Source organism: Miscanthus floridulus, chromosome 8 (genome assembly GCF_019320115.1).
Source record: "Miscanthus floridulus cultivar M001 chromosome 8, ASM1932011v1, whole genome shotgun sequence".
Classification (NCBI taxonomy): Eukaryota; Viridiplantae; Streptophyta; class Magnoliopsida; order Poales; family Poaceae; genus Miscanthus; species Miscanthus floridulus.
The window spans coordinates 154,986,194-155,011,126 of record NC_089587.1 but is presented as its reverse complement, the minus strand read 5'-3'; the positions used below and the strand labels follow the sequence as shown (position 1 = coordinate 155,011,126).

Here is a 24,933-nt window from a genome sequence, read left to right as displayed (position 1 = left end):
AACTATAAAGAGTAAGAAGCTTCTCAAACTAAAACTACTTCATGTGAGGTATGCATAGATGGGTGGACTATTACCTATAAGGAGTTTCAACTCCGAAAGGCCAAGCAAGCTAGAAAACAGATCAGTCAAACCAAGGTGAATCTTCAGAGTCAGAAAGCTGACAAAACACCAAATAACAATTCCATAGAGTATGCCATCACAAAAGACCTAGCTAAGAGAAGGTGTCATCATTGCCAGCAGGAAGAATATTATGTTAAATCTTGCCCATAGAAGAATCAACAAGTACACCATGAAAGTAGCTAGAGTTAGATCACTACCGGACTGCCACCAGGAAGTGTCAGTGATAACCAACCTGAAAGAAGTACTTGGTGAAATTGATGAATGAAGAAGTTATGCTAGACTACCCAAGATCCTTAGTTAAGAAATAGGAGTTTGTGCCCCTTATGTAATAAAAATGATAGTATCGCAAGTTGAGTCAATGATTGAGTTGTGCATATTTAGGTGCTTTGTTGAATTGTCATTATGTTTATGCTTGTTTTGCATCTTTGTAATGATTGCAATGATCTTGTTGGGTGTTCCCACAATTTCATTTAGTTTATAGGCCTAAGGTATAAAGATTAATGAAATAAGTAGTTGGGTTATCATTTTCTTCTATTTTACCTATCCTGTCTTTGGAGCAGCCTGTCTCTATCGGTTCATATCTCTGATTTTGGACGATAAAAAGAAATCATGAGAAAATTTTGGACAACAGTAGACTTCAATCACAAGATGATGCAAGCTATACTTTGGTGTCCCCTACCTTAACTCATCTTAAGGGGGGTAGCCAAGTTGAAGGGTTTGCAAGATAAAGTTTTCTTGCATCCTAGTGTATCATGTGGAAGAATTGGATATTCCGATGGTTGGGGTTTTCTCTAGTCTTTCATACTATCAATCCTAACTTGTTATCTTTTGAAACTACAATAAGGAATGCTATGAATGACTAAATCCTAATGCACATATGTTGGAAACAGATGGCCTCTACCAGGAGAAATGCTTCACAAGATGTTGGAAGGAATGTTCCCACTTCTAACCCATCACCGTCAAGATCTCCAACTAAAGAGCAAGCTTTGATGACGCAGACTCAGCCGATGGAAGAGAAGAAGAGAAAACATGATCTTCAATGCCAGCTAAGGAACACTCAACCTCAGCTTGCTACGCAACCAGAATATCAGTCACATCCTATGAACCTACTTGTGAGTATAGATCAGAATCAGTATCAGCAACCCGATGGTGAAGTGCAACAGGTCAGCTCTCAAGAGCACGAATAGAATGTCCATGGGAAGCAGGTGCATGGAAATAAGTTAAAATAGAATTACATCCTTGGAAGATTGAATAATGTGAATATGACTACCATTCATGGAGCTAAGGAGGTCGTTTATGGATGAATTGTAGTAGGTTCAGCCAATGCTATGGTGATGTTTGACCCCAGTGCGCCACATTTGTTTATCTCTAGTGCATACGTAAAAGAACATAAGATAACTATGCTACCAATAAGGAAACCAGTGATAGTGAAGTCCCCAGGAGGAGAAATGAAGGCAAACCGCATATGCCCAAGAGTTAGTCTTGATATAAAGGGGGTAAAATTTGAAGCAAACCTTATTGTGTTAGAGTTAGTGGACGTTGATGTTATTCTTGGAATGGGATGGATGTCTGCATGTAAAGGAGTCATCAAGTATGCCCAGCATTCGGTGCTTCTAACCACACCATCAGGAGAAAGAATTGAGTATGAGGGTTTTCAACCTGCACCTGAGGAATATGACAATGGAAATGATCTAATAGAAGGTGTGAATACTGAGGATAGTAAAGTGGACTGTGAGTTTCTAGATGATGGTGTAGAGGAACAAACACCCTTAGAGGAGCTCCATCCGACAGATGGTGATTATCCAGTTAGAATCCTAGAAAGAGCCCAGGGAACTCTTAAGGGAGAAGTGTTTAATATGTGTAAAGTTCAATGGAATAACCAATCAGAGGAAGATGCAACCTGGGAAAATGAGAATCAATTGAAGATGGATTTTCCTCATCTCTTCGAGGTGTAACACAACTACATTAGAAGTCAAGATGGGGGTGTCATATGAAGTTAGTTATGCGCTTGAGTTTAAGATTTCTGTATTCAAGACAGTTGTATCCCTTGACTTAAAGGGGTAGTCCGTGCAGCCAAATCTTTTGTTCTTAAGCTTTGCAGATGAGACAGATGTAACTTGTTAAGCTGGTTTACAATGCAAGTTGAAATGTTGGAATGTTTCATTTGAGTTCTATTCCTAGTTCTGTCTCCCTTCCTTGTCCCTAGTTTTCTCGAATCTCGAGACAAGATTCATCTTAAGGGGGGTAGAATTGTAACACCCTAAAAATTGCCTCTTTTAAAATAGAGTTAAAACGATTTAAGTTGGAATTATTGTGCATATGAAATATAGGAAAATAAAAATTTTTATTAAATTAAAATACATTATAAGGTAGCAACATGTTTGATGCATACATGCTATTGCATTTAATTTTATTGGTTGAGTGGTTTTAGTTGAAAAGTCAAAATGGTTAAAATCCTCTTGAAATGAAATTGAAAATGGCTTTGAAATAAAAGAACAGGAATTAGGAAATAAAAGAATTTAAAAAGTTGTATAAATTATTTTTGAAGACTTACTAAAATTTTCTCACTCTTCTCGGAAATGAAAAGTATATTCAAAACTCTATTTGATTTTGTTTGGAAATTGGCTTGGGATTTGAAAACTAGAAATGGAAAGGTCTTGATTATGAAAACCAAATTGCTTTTCTTCTTTTGGCCCAGCCCTCTTCCCCCTTCCCCTTCCAGGCTTGGCCCGCTGCTTGGCGGCCCAGCCGCTTTCCCCCTCTTTCCCGTTTACTCGGCCTCGGCCTAGCTCGTCGCTGGCCCACTCCACGCCGACCTGCTCTTCCTGGCCTCGGCCCGCTGCCCGGCTGGCCCAGCGCGCGCCAGCCCTTCCTCCGCACCGCTCGCACGCGCAAGGCTATGGCCCGCTTGGCCTGCTCCGCTCGGCCTACACCCGCACCGCATGCATTTTCCTCCTCCTTCTCACTACGCTACCGGCCCCACCCGTCAGCCGCCACCATCCCTTCCCTTTTCTTCCCTGGTGCGCTCGGAGCCTTTCCTTCCTTGCCCCGGCAATGGCGCAGCCTCAAAACGGCAAGTAGCCCACGCCCGTATGGAAGGCGACCGAATCCGACCACATGCCCCGCTCGCCTTCCTTCCACGCCGCGCCCGCCCACCTATAAGACCTGAGCTCGATGCCCTTCTTCTCCCTTTTCCCAGCTATGCTCAAGCACCCACCGCCGCCGCCGCAAATCGTCGCTTCGGCGCCTTAATCAACGTCGCTGACGACTCCTAAGGCTCCACCGTCGTTCACCGCGCCCATAGGTGCCGTTCAATTCGCATTTTTGCCATGGATTGATCGGGTTTCTTGCTCACCCGCGCCCTCCCTCTCTCCTCAGATCACCGCCATCGTCGACCCGCCCTTCGGAGGCCTTCCAAACTCCGTAGACCTCTTCTTCTCGACTTGCGGTGAGCTCCTACTGCTCCCCATGCCTTCGGTTCATCAAATAGGGCCCTAGAACGACGTATTGGCGAGCTCCGAACCACCGGCCATGGCGCCACCGCGGGGAATGCCACCCCGACGAACTCCCTGTTCCCGTTTTGGTACCCTACCGACTTCGCAAGCGCCTGTAGATTGTTTCTGTGTATTCGGATTCGATTGGGATGGCCGAAATCACCGCCACGGTGTCCACCACCGAGCTTGGCACGCCGCTGGTCATGGTGTGGCCACGGGAGTCATCTTCTCCGGCGAACCTTCTGTGTGCTTGTGCTAGCACCGTTAGATCTTAAAAGAACGGCCACGATTAGATACCCTTTCGGCTTAAGTGTCCAGTCCACCATGGACTCGTGGACGTGGTCCACGGAGCAAACGCACCGCGCCCACCATACGCGTGGTGAACCGCACCACTTGCGCAGTGACATGTGGCGCCAAGTCAGCAGCCACGGGTCAACCCACGGTCAGCCGTGCACGTTTTGCAGATTAGCCCCCAGATTTCCAAGTAATCAACCCGCAGTCCGTTCTAGTTCAAACCAATTACAAATCAGCCCTGATTTTATTCATTTAGGACCCTATAAATTCCAAAAATAGTATGCCCAGTCCAAAATACATTTAAATTCAGATTTTTAATTGTTTTAATTCAAATTTGAGTTCAAATATTTACAGGAATGCCACTGAATCTTATTTCATGCGTAACTTTTGCGTTTTAAGTCCGATTTGATCCATTCAAATTGCGTTAGGATCGTATTTACGTTATCTACATGTTTATACAACTGTTAGGCATGTTTTCAACACTTGAAATTTATGAGTAGATTTAACCTATTAATTAACCAAAGTAAAACTTGTTTAAATCATAACTTATTCATTTCAACTCCGATATAGTCCGTTCAAGTTGCGTTTGTTTCATAACGTCGAGATCTACGTATAAGTAATGATGTTTACTACATTACTATTTCATAAAAATCATAGTTTAAATCATATCTTGATTAAAGATTATGCAACTAGGTTTTATACATAAAATATGATTTATTTTACTTTTGTTTTATAATCTAAGATTGACTTAATTCAATCCATATTGTTTATAAAATATCTTTTGTATATGAATTCATATGGATAACATAAATGAAGCCTATAGTTACTTTTCCACATATACAACGAATCTCTCGGTAGTTGTAACTTTTCAACCGTAGCTCCGATTAGCGTGCTTCTCACGACTGTGTGTACGTAGCGATGCGTAGAATCGTGTTTCAATCTCTTTTACTTAATTTTCTATGATTGGTGTACTGTTCTGATATAGATGCAATTGTATGCTATGCATGTACATGTATGGATGTTTGTGTGGTGATATATGGTTCAGTCAATCGGTGAGGTTTGCGTGGTGATTAAGAAGCTATTCTCTGAAGACTAGAAGCTGAGAATTGGAAGCAGAGGATTGGAAGTTGGATACTAAAGGCTTTTGAACATATTGCTTTGGGGGAAAAGCAAGTTAAGGCAAGTATAGCATGGGACCATCCTTGCTACCTATTCATATTTAATCACTAAATTCATATTGCATGTGTCTCCCTTGTTACCATTAAGGATATCCTAGATATTTGATATCTTACACCTTGATACCTTTGGGATATTGCATGGAATAGTTTTTGCTAGTGCTTAATCAAAACCATGATCTTGTAACTTGACTAATGGTATATGCAATAAACATTAAAATATGACTTTTTAGTAACATGGAACCAGGGGGCTGGAGTGTTTAGCTACTTTCTAAATGCTCTAGATTCCTCTCCCTATGGACTCATCTATAAGTGATCATCCAGGACTTACAATACAGCTGTGAGGGCTATATGGCTCTAGCTTTAGCTCAGTATGAGGACCCTTTTCTAGCTTGTTAGTGGTTACCTTTACGGCGCAAGAGGGGCTCCAACGGGTATGATCTCGGTTTGCCAAGTAGGTGCACTTGCTAGTCACTACTTGGAGGGGGGGGTTCATGCTTATTGATGGGTAAACCTTAGCGGCCCTAACTTGTTAGACGAACCTTTGAAAGGCTTCATAGTGAACCCTACCGACCTTCCTTGGTAGTGGGTCAAGGGGCTGATCACCCAGGCGAAAGGATAAATCATGACTCATAGTGAACATGTACAAACTCTGTAGAGTATAAAACTGTTATAACAGCCGTGCTCACAGACACGAGCGACCTTAGACCCTTATGGAATAGAGATGATCACTAATGGATAATGATGATGCTAATAATTGATTGTTTATGCTATACATTATTCATGTTTACTTGATCATGAGTTTATGGGCTTATGGATAAACTTGTTGCCAGCCAATTGCTAAAAAGATGATCTATTAAAGCTAATCGCAGTTAAACCAGTGTCAGCCCTTTTGAGCCTCATGAACCCCATGATATAATTGTTAAGTACGACATGTACTTACGCTTGTTTTACTTTTCTATACATTGGATAAAAATCCCAGATGGGTACCAGATTGCTGGTTTGGAGGAGTTAGGCTTGTGGTCAACCAGTCAGTCGTCCCTGTGGATTTGGAGTCTTCGCCAGAAGATCGGAGTCAACTTTCTGTTGTCCTATACTCTGAGGTTATTTTCCTTTTAATAATACGTTATGAAATAAGTATTGTCTTTTGATATTACCCTGATTTGTGGCTATATGTGAGATTTGACTTCCTGGGCTCACATATAGTGTGTATCTGGTTTTGTCTTTAAAATCAGGTACTACAGACTTCTAGATCTAGAAACAAGATATTCTCCCACCGAAAAGTTATGCTTGTGCATATATTTCTCTTGCACCAAGTTGAGGCATTACTTATTGTCGGCCGAATGTATGGTTGTTTCCAAGGCTGACGTAATCAAGCACATGTTATTGATGACGATACTAAATGGGAGTGGAAAAATTGATTCTTGCGTTATCAGAGTATGACTTGAGGTACGAATCGGCTAAAGTAGTCAAAGGGCAGGTAATAGTCTATTTTGTCACCCAGCATCATAAACCAAGCATGAATTATGTAGAGCCGGTGCCTTGGATGTTATTCTTTGATGGATCATCTTGCAAACAAGGTGGTGGCATTGGTATTGCTATTATTTCGCCTCGGGGGGCAAATTTTGAGTTTGCCTTTTCAACCGAGCCAATGGTTACCAACAATCAAGCAGAATATGAGGCTGTTCTAAGAGGGATTCAACTTCTTCATGAGGTAAAGGCCAAAGCAATTGAAATATTTGGAAACCCCATATTAATTATTAATCAGTTGATCGGCCTATATGAGTGCAAAGAAGACACTTTGAGGAGATATTATGACGAGTGTTAGAGGTTGCTCAAAGAGTTTCCTCATGTCTCATTTCAGCACATTCTGAGGGCACATAATCAAGAAGCTAACCATTTGGCTCAAAGTGCATCAGGTTATCGAGTCATTCAAGAAATCTTGAGCAATGAAACCTTGGATAATGATTGGAGAGTTGAAATAGTCAACTACCTTAGAAATCCATCATGAAAAGTTATCCAAAAGCTAAGGTATAAATCGACTAAATATGTTTTGCTGGATGATCAGTTGTATTACAAAATGATCGATGGGGCCTTACTCAAATGCCTGAATCAAGAAGAGGCCAAGGTGTTGATGGGCGAGGTGCATGAAGGGATATGTGGAGCTCATGAATCAGCTTATAAGATGAAATAGATTATCCGCAGAACTAGATATTTCTTGCCAACAATATTAGAAGATTGTTTTGAATATTACAAGGGATGCCAAGACTGTCAACATTTTGCTAATATCCACAAGTCGCCTGCATCGGCCATGAACCCAATAATCAAGCCATTGCCATTTCAGGGCTGGGAAATTGATTTAATTGGCCAGATCTTTCCGCCCTCGAGCAAAGGACATAAGTTCATATTGGTAGCAACAGATTACTTCACCAAGTGGGTTGAAGTGATCCCCTTGAAAACGGTAACTTCAAAAACCATGGTTGATTTTGTCAAGGAGCATATTGTGTATCGTTTTGGAATTCCTCAAACCATCAGTACCGATCAAGGGACCATGTTCACATCAGAGGAATTTAGATATTTTGCTGCCAGCATGGGGATCAAGCTGCTAAATTTGTCTCCTTACTATGCTCAGGCTAATGGTCAGGCAGAGGCGTCCAACCAGATTATGATTAAGCTGATCAAGAAGAAAATTGAGGAACAACCCAGGAAGTGGCATTCGACGCTTAATGAGGCACTATGGGCATACAGGATGGCCTATCATGGATCAATTAAAACATCACCTTATGAGCTTGTGTATGGCCATAACGCATTCCTTCCTTGGGAAGTTCAGACCAAATCGAGGCGTGTTATATTATAGAATGATTTGATAGCCGAAGTCTACAAAAATCTTATGATGGATGACTTAGAAGACTTGAGTTGCCTTTGGCTGCGCGCTCTCAAAAATATTGAAGCCAATAAACTGAGGGTCGCAAAATATTACAATAAAAGGGTCAAGAATAAGCAATTTTTTGAAGGAGATTTGGTATGAAAAGTGAAATTACCGATCGGGTCAAAGGACAGTAAGTTCGGCAAATGGTCACCCAATTGGGAAGGGCCTTATCGGATCAAACGTTGTGCTCTCGGTAATGCTTATATTTTGGAGACACTAGGAGGAGAAGAAGAGTTTGGCCGAGCAATCAATGGGAAATATCTAAAGAAATATTATCCCAGCATTTGGATTAACACTTAAGTAGCTAATTTGTTTGGTCAACAGCTCTAATAGCCAATATCAGAAAGGTATCGCCTCTAGTACAAAAAATGAACCCAAAAGAACAGAAGCCGGTATGATGCGTATTGCCTATAGGAGGAAAGCAAACATGGATGAAGTGATACATATAATATGAAATACGAGACAAAGGAAGATCATTCAAGACAAGGGAATTGTTTGCTAAAAAACACCTATTACAAGCTACGGGCCGAAAAACAATTTGCTCACTACATCATCAGCCAAAGTATTAAAAGCTATAGAGCTGGTGGCGCTATAGAATTCCTCAATCAAATGCTCATGATCCTTGGGAGGCACTGCATCTGAGAAACCATGAGGAAGAAGCCAAAGGTTGTGACCAGAGCGGGCTTGTGCAATAGCCAACTCTGTAGCAGCACCATGGCAAACGCCATGGAGAGCAACCTCCTTGACGTGGTTTGGAATGTCATGCAAATGGACTACCGGAACGGCACCCCTGGCATTGACAAATCCCACCGCGTGATCTGCGGCTGATTGAAGGCTTTCCAACTAAGCAGTTAGATCTAAAAAAATTCAAATAAAGGGTTGATCAGAGGATCTCGAAGCAAAGTTAAGAAAAAGCGAAGGAGATTGTGATAGCCATCTTACCTGTGATTCTGGCTTCAGCCCTGGCCAACCGTTCCCTTAGATCGGCCTCAGAGGATGATCAGATTTGAATCATGGCCAGAGCTGACTCCACGAGGGAAAGATAGTTGGTTAAACTTTGATCAGTTCGATCAATTGAAGCGATTAGATCGTCATTATCGATCTGCCTCCTCGGACGACTGGGAAGCTAGCGACAAATCAATGTTGAAGACGATCTCAAAGATTGAACCAAGTTGACCCTATGCTCTGGGGCGGTGGAGACATCCCGAGTAACACCTTCCCGGCGATGAAGATGTTGGCGCGATGATGCAGACCCATTAAGAACTTCCTCAGCAGGCCTCTTGCTATTCTCCATGATCTCAAATCTACAGAAGAGCAGGAACTATGCTAAAGACGTAGAAGGTTTGAGACGAGATGGGTAGTTTTCCGAGCCCAAGCCGTGGCCCGCATATATAGCCCAGGGAGGCGAGGGGATGGATTTCGCCGAGAGTATGAAAACTAAAAATAGATACGGAAGCGGATCAGCACTCTAGAATTTTAGGGGAGAGATAACAAAGTGATAACAGATTTGGACTTATTGCTTCCCCAGATTACGAAACGTCGTGGGATGGATACGAAGAATTTACATTAACCAGAAATCAACCCACCAAGACTTCTTTGGATTGAAGGGAGTCCAGGCCCCCACAAGGCTGAAGATCATCATGAACCAGGTCACATTGGCTGGATAATGGAATTATACCAAGAGGAGGGGAAAGGCCACTCGCTTGGCAGACTCCTAACTAGTTTCTTGGTGATCGAGAACTGTGGGAAAGAAGCCTGTGGCTCTCCTAGTGGGCGCTTGATGAAGCAAACAAGGGGAAGGTGTCCACACATTTTAGCCCTTACAAATACTAGAACAGCTTTGCGAGTATGGAGAGAAGACTCAGGTGGTATCACAAGACTTTTAGCCGCAATAGCTGATTCTCTTGCTCGACAAGGCGCTAGAATGAGTGACACAATCACCCTATACACAAGAATTCTTCTAGTCACTCAAGACCTTCATAGAAAAAAGATAGACTATGGAGGGTCCGGCGAAGTCAGAGCTCGAGAAGGCAAGTAGAAAAAAAACAAAGCTGAATCATTAAGCTGCTCTCACCGGGAGTGGATAGGCATTTTATAACTGATCTGGAAGGATGAATCCAAGTGCCCGTGAAGCGATGATGCTCTTGTAAAAGTTGTGAAGCATGGGCTCATGAGCTGACATAGGCAGCGATAAATAGTAGACCCTAGATCAAGATTCTCTACCCGTGACTGCAGACCCATCAAAGATGAAGACGTGATAATTTTGGAATAAAATTACTTTTATTCCAAAATTGGGGGGCATGTGTTTACACCAAAATTTGGAAGAAGAGTTGCAGGGATTTGGAAGCTCCCGAAAATCATGTCATCAAGGAATCAGCTACGTGGAGATCGGAGCTAGTTGATTCGGACGCACCAGAATCGGTTTTCTTCAGATAGCGCCAGCAGATGATGACAGAGGCTACGATCGGTGTTGGGACGAGACATGCTGGACTCTACAAAAAGGGAAAGATTAGAGTCCAAGTTATCTTAAATTAGGAATGTTTTCATTATGCCAAAGATTGTATTGAGTCATACTCGAGTAAGGTTCGTGTTTAGACTCTGAGTATAAATATCAAATCCCGGCTATTGTAAAGGCATCAACCAATCAAATACAAAGTCAATTACTTTTTTTGGCTCCAGCCACCCCTTAGGAGTAGGAGTAGAGTAGATCTTGGTGAGTTCTTTAGCAAGTATGGCTGCATCGATCCGGTCGACCTCCACTACTTGTCTGTGAGTACCGTCATGGTTTATACCTCTATTCGTATGGCTGCATCGATCCGATCGACCCCCACTGCGACTCTGGTATAGGCTAGTTATCGACTCTTGTCTAATTCAAGTATGGCATGTGTGATTCTGCCTCACACCCCAATGCTTGAATTAGATCAAGGTCAAGTTATCGGCTCTACCTTAGCATGTCAGTCTTTGGTAGATTCATTAAGTTACCGATATTGCTTATTGCTTTCATTGTTTATCTAATTACAACAATATCATTATGCCTGATTGAGATTGATCTGGATCAGCCTTACATCTTGTTTAACTCATCGTTTGCTAATTTAAAACTAATCTAATCTACATCTTAAGCGATGAGTTATGTTTTTATTGGCTGTTTTGCATCAATCTTAATCGTGCATAGCTTACGGTTAAGGCATGTCCGATCTTGAGTAGATCTATTAGCTAATGAAAACCGTTCCATGGCCCATCATCACGACCTATGGGATTCTGCCTCTCACCCCACCGTTGGCACCGTGGAACGAGGATTATTAGTTGGTAGACCCGTTCCTGAGAAGGCATGACCTTAACTGTGCGCTATGCCTGAATCGACTGTTTAGCCGATATCGAATGCTTTCACGAATAGTTCGCATTATGAGAACATTGAAGTAGAGATAAGTTGAAAGATATGTTAGCCCCATGATCTTGTTATTGTATTACAGCCTGCATGATTCTGCCTCATGCCCCACTGATATTAGTAATGAGTTAGGGTCGTCGAGTCTATTGTTGTTTCTACGACCTGCATGATTCTGCCTCATGCCCCACTGGTCATGACTATTGATGAGATCTAACATGTTCATTAGATTTATCTTTATTAAATAGTTAAGTGATGTTGAATTGTTTCTTTATATAAAAAGAAGTTCGGTTACTTATAATCATTAGCTCAGCACAAACCAATCACCACTGATACCTTATTGCCATTGATTAATATTTGCTTAAATAACATTTATCTTGAATGATAACCGATTCTTCTTATACAACCCCATGAGCTTTAACCGATTCATTCTTGTAAATATGCTGGGATCGACTATTTAGTCGATCTCCTCTCATATCGGCTCTTAGAGCCACACATTTAGGATTGTCTAGCAATACCGGCATGTTCCACCCTTAATTACTGATGAGCTTTCTCTCCTTGTCAATTGCAGGGTCAAATTGATTGGCACATCTCGGGAGGATTGCACAGGATTGACCACCCTTGCACTAAAGCTAGGTGGATCTGCTCCATCGAGCGGACCCTTTCGGCTTGCTGCGTGTGTCCTCGGCACAAAGATGAAAATTTTGTGTCGACATGTACATATATAACAGAAAGATACAATTTGGATGTTTGGTCAAAAAATATACAATTTGGATGAGTACATGATTGTACTTGTTTGAAAACATAATAACTAACCTAAACTATTAAAACTACTTATACTAACTATAAACTACTTAATCTAAATATGACCATCTCTGTTAGATTGAGAGGATCATGCTCGCCTTGCTCGCTTGGGAGAAGGTGAGTCAGAGTCGGAGTTGGAGTCATCATCATCGTCGTCGTCCTCCTCATACTTGTCCTCGTTCTCCTCCGGGTCCTCCTTCTCAGAGCTCCATGGAGGACTCCATTCAGAAGGCATCCAATCATTGGAGGAGACATCCTCCTCGGAGGACTGGTGGCACGGCAAGTCATCCTCGCTGGATGACTCGCTGCTTAGAAACTTTATGGGGCTGTCTGATATTTTCGTTGTAGATGGAAGAGAAGGGGATGATGGATGAAGAACAGGGGTGGTTTTAGAGTGCACCAGGCTTAAAGAATATGTAGAGTAGTGGGTGCGGCTCTTCAGCTACACCCGACAGAAGTAATGGTGATGGTACGATGTTGGAGGTTGGGGGATTCAACACTCACGCTGGATTTACCGTTGTTAGACCAAACACTAGTTTAGGGCCGACGGCCATAACACGTATCCTAGTCGGCTCGGCTTTTCATATGACAAAGAAAATGCAAGCCCAATACCACTGCCTCATCTATTGTTAACCCATCGGTGGTAGAAGTTTCATCTATGGTTTCATTCCTTATGAGGCCTCGCTATCAATCCAACTGACGGTGGAAGTATCGCACCATCGCTTCTATCTTCTACGGCAATGAAACTGGCATCAGTGATCGCTCAATCTGTAGTAGTGTATCTATAAAGCTAAAGTTGAGAACCAACTTAAGAACGAAAGCAAGTGGTTGCAGTCTGATTATGGGGGAGAATATTTTTTACATGAGTTTACTTCATTCTGCGAGGAACATGGAATTATTCATGAGAGGACACCTCCCTATTCCCTACAATCGAACAGGATTTCCAAAAGAAAGAATTGCACTCTGACTCATTTGGTTAATGCCATGTTAGATACCGTGGGACTTTCCAAGGAATGGTGTGGTGAGGCTTTATTGGCCGTGAGTCATGTCACAAATAGAATTCCTACAAAGAATAAAGAAGTAACACCATTCGAGGAATGGAAAAAGAAAACTTTAACTCTCTCATACTTGTGCACCTAGGGATGCTTGGCCAAAGTTAACATGCCAATTGTCAAGAAGCGCAAACTTGAGCAAAAGATTGTAGATTGTGTCTTTCTTAGTTATGCTCTACACAACATGGGTTATAGATTTTAAATTGCAAAATCTAGAGTACCTAATGTGAGTGTCAGTACAATAATGGAGTCCTGAGATGCTATGTTCTTTGAGAATGAATTTCCAATGGAAGGAGATCTACCTAGCACATCTAGTCAATAACCTATAATTTCCCTTGATTCATTTGTGCCGATAGAACACATTGAGCAAATATCTGTGGAAAATCCTGAGGATAGTAATGAAGTTACTCGAAAGAGTAAGAGACAGAGGACTACAAAGTCCTTTGGTGATGACTTCACTATATACCTCATGGGCGATACTCCAAGAACCATTGTCGAGGCATATTCCTCTCTTGATGCTAATTATTGGAAGGAAGTAGTTTTGAGTGAGATGGATTCGATTATGTCTAATGGAACTTGGGAAATCATTGATCATCCTTATGGGTGCAAGCATGTTAGATGTAAATGGGTTTTCAAGAAGAATCTTAGGTCTGATGGTATCATCAAAAAGTACAAGACAAGGCTTGTGTCTAAGGGTTGTACCCAGAAAGAAGGCGAGGACTTATTTGATACTATTTACTAGTGGCCCGATTGACCACAATTCGAGTACTACTCACCTTGGATGCCTCTCATGGTCTTCTCATTCATCAAATGGATGTTAAGACAACTTTCCTAAATGGAGAGTTGGATGAGGACAACTACATGGATCAGCCTGACAGGTTTGTTGTACAAGGTTAAGAAGGTAAGTTGTGTAAGTTATTGAAGTCTTTGTATGGCCAAAAACAAACACCTAAGCAATGGCATGAAAAGTTTGACAAAACTATGACATCTGTTGGCTTTGTTGCGAATGAAGCCAACAAATGTGTGTACTATCGCTATGGTGGAGGAGGAGTGATCCTATGTTTGTGTGTCGATGACATACTAATCTTTGGGACCAACCTCAGTGTGATTGAGGAGGTCAAGGACTTTCTATCCAAAAACTTTGACATGAAAGATTTCAGAGTCGTTGATGTGATTTTGAACATTAAGCTACTGAGAGAAGGAAATGGTGGGGTTACACTTGTGCAATCCCACTATGCGAAGGTCTTAAGTCGCTTCGGTTATAGTAACTGCAAGCCTATTTACACTCCTTGTGATCCAAGTATGATCCTAAGGAAGAATCAAAGGATAACGAGGGATCAATTGAGATACTCCCAAATCATTGGCTCGCTAACGTATTTAGCTAGCACCACGAGGCCTATCATCTTGTTTGTTGTGAGCAATCTAATAAGCTGGTTTGTTTCAAATCTGGGAGATGATTACTGGTGTGCTCTTGAGAGAGTGATGCACTATCTAAAGGCAACTGTAAGCTATGGGATATCTGATGCTAGGTACCAGAAAGTACTCGAGGGCTATAGTGATTTAAATTGGATATCTGATGCTAATGAGTTGAAAGCCACAAGTGGATATACTTTAACACTTGGAGTTTTGTTGTTTCCTAGAAGTCTTGCAAGCAGACCATCATAACGAGGTCAGCAATGGAAGCAGAACTATCAGCACTAGATACCACCACTATTAAGGTTGAATGGCTTCATGAACTCCTTATGGATTTGCCGGTGGTTGAAAAAACTATAACTACAATTTCTATGAACTGTGATAATCAAACGGTGATAGTCAAAGTGAACAGTTCTAAGGACAACATGAAGACAACTACGCATGTAAAGATGCTATTGAAATATGTTAGAAAATTAAAGAACTCTAGGGTGATAGCATTCGATTATGTCCATATGTCTAAAAATTTGGTAGATCAATTCGCAAAGGGACTATTACGCAATGTGATAGATAGTCCATCGAGTGAGATGGGCTTGAGAGCCATATGAAGTCTACCTTAGTGGAATCTGTCCTACGTGATAGGGGATTCCATGAAGTAGGGTGGTGAAACAAGTTGTTGGTAGACTGAGAGAAAAGACCCTTACATGGTTTATCTCTTCAGTAATGCACCCGCTGATCCTCCAACCGTCATGCAAGGTCCAATGACCCGAGCTCGAATGCGTCATCTCAATTTAGAGGTGAGCTCATTTTAAGCGATCCTTTTCATACTTTTGAGAATAAACTACTACCTAATGATGTTATCTTGCTTAGGAACATTGGAGAGGGTCATGAGGGACTTAGAGGAAGTGGTGGAGGTGATGATGACCTGCAAGGACATCCAACAAAAACCGGAGGCCCGGTCCAACATGATTTCAAGTCTGCCTCGGCCTCCAGGACCAGTCTATCTTAAACAGGTCACCCATGACGCATCCGGACTCCTTTTTATACGATCCACATATGGTTGGAAAGATAATTTGATAAGGAAGCCAATGCAAGTGGTGTCATGTCAAAACCTCTTTGGAATCCACAGGAATTGTCAAAACAATTCAGCGTCCAGAATCAGTCTAGGTGCTGTGTTGATATGAGTTACATGTGTTGATCACTTATCTTGCTATCATGAACTTATAATTGCTAATATTTCTAATAATGAATTCATAGCATATCATCTAACAAATGCCATATGCTTTTCTTCAAATGTACAAATGCCCAATAACACCCTTGCATCCAACAAATATTTATATGTTGGAATTAAGTCCTGCGAATACGAAATGTACTCACGGTGCTGCCATTAAGTTGTTTTGCAGGTAATGTCGTTATCGTTGATGTGAGATAATGCTCTATTCTCCGCTATATAGTAGACCTTGGAGTGGGCGACCCCAAGATGTACTACAATTTAACTCCGATGATATTTGGAGTGAATCCAACGAAGAGTTAAGCCTAGGAGGGGAATTCTAAAATGATGTTTATCTATGTTCAACTATTTTTGTATAATAATGCCTTAGTAAACCTTGAAACTAGAGTCAGTCCTCTAGCACGATATTATGTGTTACGTGCGTTGGTTTGATACATGGGGTGTTTTGTGTACTCGACCATTACAAAGATCCTGATGTCAGGGGCGGGTCCTGGTCCCTGACAGTTGCTATCTCTATCGTAAAATGGTTTTGCAACCTAGGTTTCAATCCTATCAACTAAGCTAGGAAAGATAAAGCACGCAACCTAACCAAGGTAGCAATATAAATGCGGGAGGTAAAGATAAGGTAGAGAAGCAAACTCCCATTGATAACTCCAGTGTTTTTACCGAGGTATCGAGAAGCGCTCAAGCTTCTCCCTAGTCCTCATTGGAGCCCCTCGAAAGGAAGCCCTCGCAAGGGCCAAGCTCCCAGTCGGGTAACTCTGTGGATAGCCTCGGGCCTTCCCCACGTGCAAATGGGTCTTCAATGTGCCTTCTGGCAAGCCTTTCCCGGACCGCTCCCCACCGTCTTCACTATCAAGCTTTTGACCGAAACGCCGCAGGCCTTGTTCCCTTCGGTACACGGTGGCAACATACCACAAACGCAGTTGGTGTGGTCTCAAAAGACTACAAGCCTCTCTGATGTACAACAATGGTGCACGCAAGCACCTAATAGGAAGAGGTGTGCAAACCTCACTAACACTATGCCTAAACCTAGAGCAAGCGCATTTAACGGTGGTCTAACTAACCTAAGCACTTCACAAAGCACCTATGCTAATCACCAAGTGATTCTTTAAGCACTAAGCATGTGGAGAGCACTAGAGAGATGTATCTACACCTATGGCAATGGTCTCAATTCCCTCACACTTGAAATGGCCAGTTGGGGGTTATTATAGCCTCCCCCACTCCAAAGAGCCGTTGGAACCTTGCTGCCCTCGGGCAGTGTCTCACGGTCCAACCGCTAGCCAGGACGGTCCCACCGTGAGGCAGGCAACGGTCACCTGCCATGCCTCCAATAGTCACTTGTCCTTCCTTGGCCCCACCTATGATCGCCCATGCTGGCAGTCTGACCCATCGACCACATGGTCCGATTGCGAGGTAGTCTTGAGCCTGCCTTGCGACATCTTCTCTAGATTCCCTGTCAGGAGGATCGTTCGGTTGCACACCGACGTCACCGGCGTGACTCAGCCTCTTGGCGGTCCCACCGCCAGCCTAGTCGGGCAGAGGTTGCCCTTCTCCAATGTTTACACTATCTTCTCTATTGATCATCCGGGCTTCTTCTCCTTTGTGTCTTGGACTCTTAGCTTGACTTCTAGGTCTTCTACTAAGCTTCTAATGTCTTCATTAAGGTGTAGATCGTCTTCTCCATTTTTTAATCTTGGTCCAAGTCGGCCGTGCATCCTATTGAACTATATAAAATAAACACTTGCAAATATATTAGTCCAATTTGATCATGTTGATCATCAAACACAAAAATCCAAACTAAATGGGCCAAGGGTCCATTTTCTTTGCAGAGGGAAAGAATTATTTGGACCAGTACTCACAAATATTTGGATGTGGTAAGGGCTGCTACCCTTTTAATTACCTTGGTATCCCGATGAACCATAGAAACTTGGTAATGAAGATTGGAAAACTGTGGAAGAATGTTTCTAGAAAAACTAAGTAGTTGTAAAGGAAAACTCTTGTTTTATGGGAGTCGTTTAGTCCTCATTACTATGTTTTGAGCAGTCTTGGCATGTATATGATTTCTTTCTTTGGTGTACCAAAATATAGCTTAAGTAAATTAATGAGCCTTGTTACTGTGGTTGGAAAGTACTACTAGTACTTTTGGGTACTTTCTATTTTTATTTCAACAAACAATTAATTTGAGAAGAAAATTAGTAAAATTAAATTAATGGAGAGAAGGGTAGATGCGTACTATACTGAAATCTGAATTTCAGACTTGCACTTTATATCTTTATGGGGAACCCCAGACTGAGCACAAGGAGCGCACTTGGCAAACCTTGAGGGATTTAGTCACGTTTCCTGTGAAGCCATGGCTGCTAGCGGGCGATTTTAATGGAGTCCTCTTTACGCATGAGAAGCAAGGAGGGAGACAACGTGCACAGCGTTACATGGATAATTTTCGGCAGGCCCTGGAGGATTTGGGGTTTGAAGGTGATAGATTTACGTGGCGGAATAATAACCATTCGGTGGAAGGATACATACGTGAACGCTTGGACCGTGCAGTGGCTAACCCGGAGTGGCAAGAGATGTTTCCGAACGTCAGGGTTATCAATGGAGACCCGAGACATTCGGATCATAGACCCGTCTTGATTGACACAGGGCCGGTTGAAAGGAGAAGAGTTGGCGGGCATGCTGGTTTCCGCTTTGAAGCTGCGTGGGTGGAAGAGGAGGGGTGCAAAGAAGTGGTGAAGGGAGCCTGGGAGAGATCGGGTGGAAGGGAGCAGAGGCCAGTGATTGAGGCGCTGCAGTCGGTGGCCTGTGATCTAGCAAGTTTGGGGGCCAATGTGCTAGGAGAACTGGAACAAAGAATTAAGGAGCTGAAAAGAGAGTTGGAGCTCTGCCGTAGGGGGGTTTTGAACTCTGAGCAGATAGCTAGAGAAGGTGTCTTGAGGTACAGACTTGACAAAGCTGAAGGACAAAAAGATCTGTACTGGAAACAAAGGGCACATGTGAAATGGATGATATTTGGAGATAGGAATACGGCGTTTTTCCATGCGTCGTGTTAGGAAAGGAGGAGAAAAAATAAGATAGGAAATCTTAGAAAGGAGGATGGGGGCTGGGTGGAGAATGAAGTAGAGAAGAGGACTTTTATTACTAATTATTTTTCACAACTTTTCAGGTCCTCCGGCAACCAAAATTCCCAAAGGTTGCTGGAATGTGTTGAGAACAAAGTGACTAGTGATATGAACAATAAATTACTGGAGGAATTTACAAGGGAAGAGGTGGTCGCTGCTCTTAAGTCAATTGGGAACCTGAAGGCCCCTGGGCCGGATGGGTTGCCGGCGCTGTTCTACAAAGAATACTGGGACATTGTTGGAGAGGAAGTAGTCACAGAGGTGCTGAAAGTTCTTGGTGGCAGTCAAATGCCGGATAAATGGAATAATACAACTATAGTGTTGATCCCAAAGTCACAGAGTGCTTTTGTCCCGGGGCGTCTGATAACGGACAATATACTAAATGCATATGAGGCCACACATTTTTTGAAACAAGGAAAGAAGGGGAAGATTGGTTATGCTGCCATCAAGTTGGATATGAGCAAGGCATACAATCGGGTTGAGTGGAATTTTCTGCGTGATATTATGCAACGACTGGGTTTTGATCGGAGATGGATTGAGTTGATAATGAAGTGTGTGTAAACAGTGAAATATTGTATAAGAGTAAATGGGGAACTCACTGAGGAATTTGTTCTTGAGAGGGGACTTCGGCAAGGTGACCCGATCTCACCGTATTTATTCCTGCTGTGCGCGGAAGGCTTCTCATCTTTGTTGGCGAGAGCTGAGCTGGAAGGCAAAATAAGAGGGGTACGGGTCTGTAGGTCTGCTCCATCGGTATCCCACCTCCTCTTTGCAGACGACTCACTGATTTTATGCCGCACAACGGAGGAGGTGGCGACCTATTTGAAGGAGTTGCTGAGCATATACGAGTCATGCTCAGGACAGGTGATTAATGCCGAGAAGTCAACTGTTCTTTTCAGCCCAAACACGGGCAGATTCCAAAGAAGAAGGGTCCGAGAGATTCTGAATATTCGCACGGAGACACGGAGCGAAAAGTATCTTGGGCTACCCGTGTCAGTTGGAAAATCAAGAACCAGCACGTTTGCTTACTTAAAAGAGAGAATTTGGCAACATATTCAAGGATGGAAGGAAAAGTTACTGTCAAATGCCGGAAAGGAAAATATGATCAAGGCTGTTGCACAGGCAATCCCAGTCTTTGCGATGGGATGCTTCGATATAACAAAAGAGATGTGTAATCAGATAAGCGCCATGATAGCCAAATACTGGTGGAGTAATCAAGATAAGGAGAAGTGCATGCATTGGGTGAGTTGGGAGAAACTAGTTGCATCAAAAACGGATGGAGGTTTGGGGTTTAGGGATCTCTACTCTTTTAACATGGCGATGCTTGCCAAGCAAGGGTGGAGATTAATCCAGAACCAAGAGTCTCTTTGTGCAAGGATTTTAAAGGCCAAATATTACCTCAACACAGATTTTCTACAAGCCAAAGTTCGAAATGGGTGCTCCTATACGTGGAGAAGTATAATGCAAGGATTAGAAGTGTTGAAGAAGGGGTAATCTGGAGGGTGGGAACGGCCAGCAGATCAACATATGGTCAGACGTATGGCTTCCACGTGATGTAACAAGACGGCCGATAACTCCTAGAAGGGGAAATATAATACACCGAGTGGATGAGTTAATTAATCCAGTGACTGAGAATTGGGATGTCCAGATTCTAACACAAACTTTTTGGGAAGAGGATGTTCAATTGATCAGGTCATTACCAGTGCACTCGGACATGGATGATGTGGTCGGATGGCACTATGATAACAAAGGTATTTTCTCTGTCAAATCGGCCTATAAGGTGCATCGAGCGAGTGAGGAGAGAAGAATGCAGAGAGCTCGCCCGGGGGTAGCAGAAGGAAGCTCAGGAAAGACCGATTTTTGGCAGAGACTATGAAGAGTGGACTGCCCGCCGAAGATCAAGCACTTTCTGTGGCGGCTCAGTCACAATACACTGGCCCTGAGAAAGAATTTGCAGAGACGGGGAATCAAACTTGACACGAGCTGCTGCATATGTCGGAGATTAGATGAAGATGGTGGGCACTTATTCCTGAAATGCAAGGAAGTGAAAAAGGTGTGGAGGGAATTGAACCTGGAAACTGTACGCTGTCAATTAGCTGAATGTGGATCAGCGAAGGAAATGATGGATTCGTTCTGAAGATGGAGCCTAAAATGCAACTGACTGTGATATTGTTGCTCTGGCTCTGGTGGGATGAACGAAACAAATTCAGAGAAGAGGGAAGAAGAAGACCGGCCTTGGAAGTGGTGTATGTGACGGCTGCACTTGCAGATAAGTTTCAGGCTACGGGAGCCCAGTCCCTATTGCCGGATTTTCGTCAGAACCCAAAATGGACCAAACCTCAGCAAGGGAACTTCAAGGTTAATTCTGATGGGGTTTTCGACCACAGGAACGGTTCGGGCGGCTGGGGTTTTATCATTCGCAATGACCAGGGCGCCGTCGTGACTGCAGGTGCAGGTAAAGAACAATTTCTACAGAGTGCCTTCCATGCAGAGTTGCTTGGCTGCTTGGCTGGCCTGAAAGCAGCGGCTCAGCTGGGAATTCGCAGAATAGTCCTGGAGACCGATGCCTCTCTTGTGAAAGAAGCCCTAGAGGATGATGCCTATAGCCTATAGGCCATGAGAGGGATTACTACGGAATTCCGGCTTTTGCTGATGACTGAATTCACGTATAGTAAAGTGTGTGTATGCCCACGTTCATGTAATAAAGTAGCAGATGCCATTGTGGCGTATGTGTGTAAGTGGTCAAGTGATATGTCAGTCACTTGGGATGATGTACCTCACTTTGTTGAGGATTTGGTGACCAGCGATTCTGCTGAGTCCGATGAGTAATGAAGTTCGCGTTTCAAAAAAAAAAAAGATGTCTTTCAGAGCATGGTTTGTGATGTAAGGTAAATTTTTGGGAAAGATAATTGCGTTGGGTTTCAATGGAGATTCAGTTGCTGTCTAGATCTTGAAATATCTGAGACAGGTTGTGGCATCATGACGAAAAGCAACGTGATACTGTTATGTAGTACTCCGTAATACTCATTATCGAGCGTCTCCTTCTTCTTTTTTAATATAATCGGCAGCTCTCCTGCCTGATTTGTTTCCAAAAAAAAAAAAAAATATCGAGCATCTCCATCTCGGAGCTACGGCGACTCGCGAGGCTCTAGCAACCGCATCACCGCTCGCCGCGAAGCCCCTGTGGATTCTAGAAGTGGCGTGTTCATGCTGTGGCGGACAAGGGCGTCCTAGCTTCAGAGGACAGTGCCGGAGAAGGGCTGCGCCTGCATCAGAACGAATGGCTGTGAAGACAGGCGACGCGAGCATGGGAAGGAATGGCTACGAAGGCCGCAAATTACCTGGGAGGCTGAACCCACAACTTTGAGGGAGTGAAATTACTGAACTATCTTTTATTTTTCAATAATGTAATCTGAAAAACACCTAAAAATTTATATGTACTAGTACCGCATGTTTTAGTATAGGAGCCACGTGTTTTGGTACTTCCCTGTACCTTTTTCTTGGTACTTCCTATTGTTCCGCTATCCGATCTGAGCCAATGAATGGTTCACATATTTTCCAACCACCGTAAACTCGTACTTATAACAATCTTAAAGGGTATAATTTCTGTTTTATTTTATGGATTGTACTTGAAACTAAAAACTTAGTTCCTTGTGAACTCTGTTTACACCCATATATATAAAAGAAGCCAACACATGTGCTCATCTTTGGACCTCGATCATAATTTTCCAAGCATAGTAAGATAAATGAATTGTCATTTTTTTGGAACATACCAACTATTAAAGCTTGCTTGTATTTTGTGATGAAAATCAAAACCTAATGTTATTTTATATCAAAATCCGTCTACATGTGAAACTACATTTTAGAGGCGCGTGTAGTATTGTTTAGGTGACACTACTACAGAAAAGATTTATAGCAACGGCTCAATTTTTTTGTAGGGGTGGCTGGGGATGGAGGTGCTCCTATAGTAGGCGTGCTCGGGATCCACAAGACCAGCCGCCCCTATAAATGGCACAGTAGGGGTGGCTGGTGATACGAGCCACCCCTACAAATGGGTTAATTTATAGGGGTGGCTCACTCACTAGCCGACCCCGGTGTTGCGATTTGTAGGGGCGGCTCAATCACCAGCCACCCCTACAAATGCTGCACATACAAAAGACTGCAACCCCTTCTCCTCCTCGGGTCACTCACTTTTACCCGAGAAAAAAGGCTTAGGAGGCTTTGGGCACCTCCTAAAAATTGCTCTACTAAGGGGGAATGTTTTGATCTCAAATCCTTTGGTGAAGAGATTGTAGAATGTAAGAAAATGTTATTCTACACTTTTTTTGAAGTTTTAATGGTTGGTTAGTGAGTAATTAGAGTTTTGTTTTTCTCTCTCTTCTATGGTGCTTGAGCTACCTATGAAGCAAATTAAACCCAAGTTTTGAATATACTAGGATAAATTAGGTAGGGGAACAAGATCATACCCTTATATGGTCCATGTTTCTTGATTTTAGTGAACAATTAGTTAGTTTTATGAATGTTTCATGTGTATATAGATCTAGATCTAGATCTATAGTTTTGTTTTTTTATTAATTTCGTTTCTGTAAATTTATGTTTGATGAAATTGGACTAGGGTTTGCATGAAAGATATTGGGTAAAATATTAATTATTTTTTTTTTCTCGAACACGCAGGAGAGCTGCGTATCATTTGTATTAGTAGAAGAATAAGGAGTCATACATAGACCCAAAAACACTCACCCCCACACCTTCCCTGATTTCTAAAGCTACATCACCTGAGTCTGAGAGTACAGCGACCAAGCATGCTAACTAACTAAGCACCCCTAGCAGTGAGCAAGGACAGACCCTTGGCTCCTGCCAAACACCACCAATGGGCATCATCCCTAGCTATACTAAGGGCTGTGTTAATGTTAGGTGCCACCCCATTGAAGACACAGTCATTCCGGTGCTTCCAGATGCTCCAGGCTCCAAGGATGATAATGGAGTTTAATCCTTTTCTCACATCTCCAGTGGTGGCCGCCTCTGCCTTCTCCCACCAATCCTCCCAAGCTGAATCCTCGGGTTGAGGCGTGAGTGAAGAGAGTCCGAAGCGCTGCAAGAGGGCAAACCAGAATTGTCTGGCAAACACACAACCAACTAGGAGGTGATCAATGTTTTCTTGTTCTTGGTCACAGAGTAGACATTTGGCCGGGTGAGGAAGTCCTCTCCGAGCAAGCCTGTCAGCTGTCCAGCACCGTTTATGAGCCACCAGCCACATGAAAAAGCGGCATTTGGGAGGAGCCCATGACTTCCATATTCTCTCATATGGCCTGAAGTATATGGCGCCCTGAAAAAATACATCATAGGCAGACTTCGCTGTGTATTTTCCTGAAGCCGAAAGCCTCCAAATGTGTCTGTCCTGTGCCCCATCCTGCAGCTCAATATTAGATAATTTATCCCACAATTCCAGATATTCCATCAGAGCTTCCACAGGTACTCCCACTCGGATGTCCTCGATCCATTTCTCATCAGTCAAGGCCTCCGCTACTGTACGCCTGCCTATTATTCTTTTAGAGACCAAACTAAGGATCTTAGGCGCTACTTCCTCAATATTTTTCCCCTCCAGCCATCTATCCTTCCAGAACAGAGTGCTAGCTCCGTTTCCTACATCGGTATACACTGCCATAGAGATGAGGCCATCCACCTCCTTGCTCACTTGAAATGGCAGACTTGCCCAAGGTTTACTTGGTTCAGATTTTCTCAGCCATGGCCACCTAGCTCTGAGTGCAAAACCTAGGGATTTTAGGTCCGCAATTCCCAGGCCCCCAAGTTCTTTAGATCGACAAACTTTGGGCCAAGCGATGAGGCAGTGTCCTCCATTAGCTTCTTTTCTGCCTCTCCAAAGGAACGCTCTTCTGATTTTATCAATTGCCTTAATAGCCCA

At 43.0% G+C, this 24,933-nt stretch overlaps 1 protein-coding gene across 1 annotated transcript; it reads left to right on the top strand.

Moving 5' to 3' along the window:
* Window positions 1-21,110: 21,110 nt before the first annotated feature.
* Window positions 21,111-21,623, top strand: LOC136470046 (uncharacterized). Its single transcript, XM_066468020.1, has one exon. The coding sequence runs from the start codon at window positions 21,111-21,113 to the stop codon at window positions 21,621-21,623; it is 513 nt and encodes a 170-aa protein (XP_066324117.1).
* Window positions 21,624-24,933: the final 3,310 nt, after the last annotated feature.

What these genes read in the sequence shown, in the direction of transcription:
- LOC136470046 (XM_066468020.1), top strand. Translation starts at nt 21,111, where the DNA reads ATGTGGATCAGCGAAGGAAATGATGGATTCGTTCTGAAGATGGAGCCT.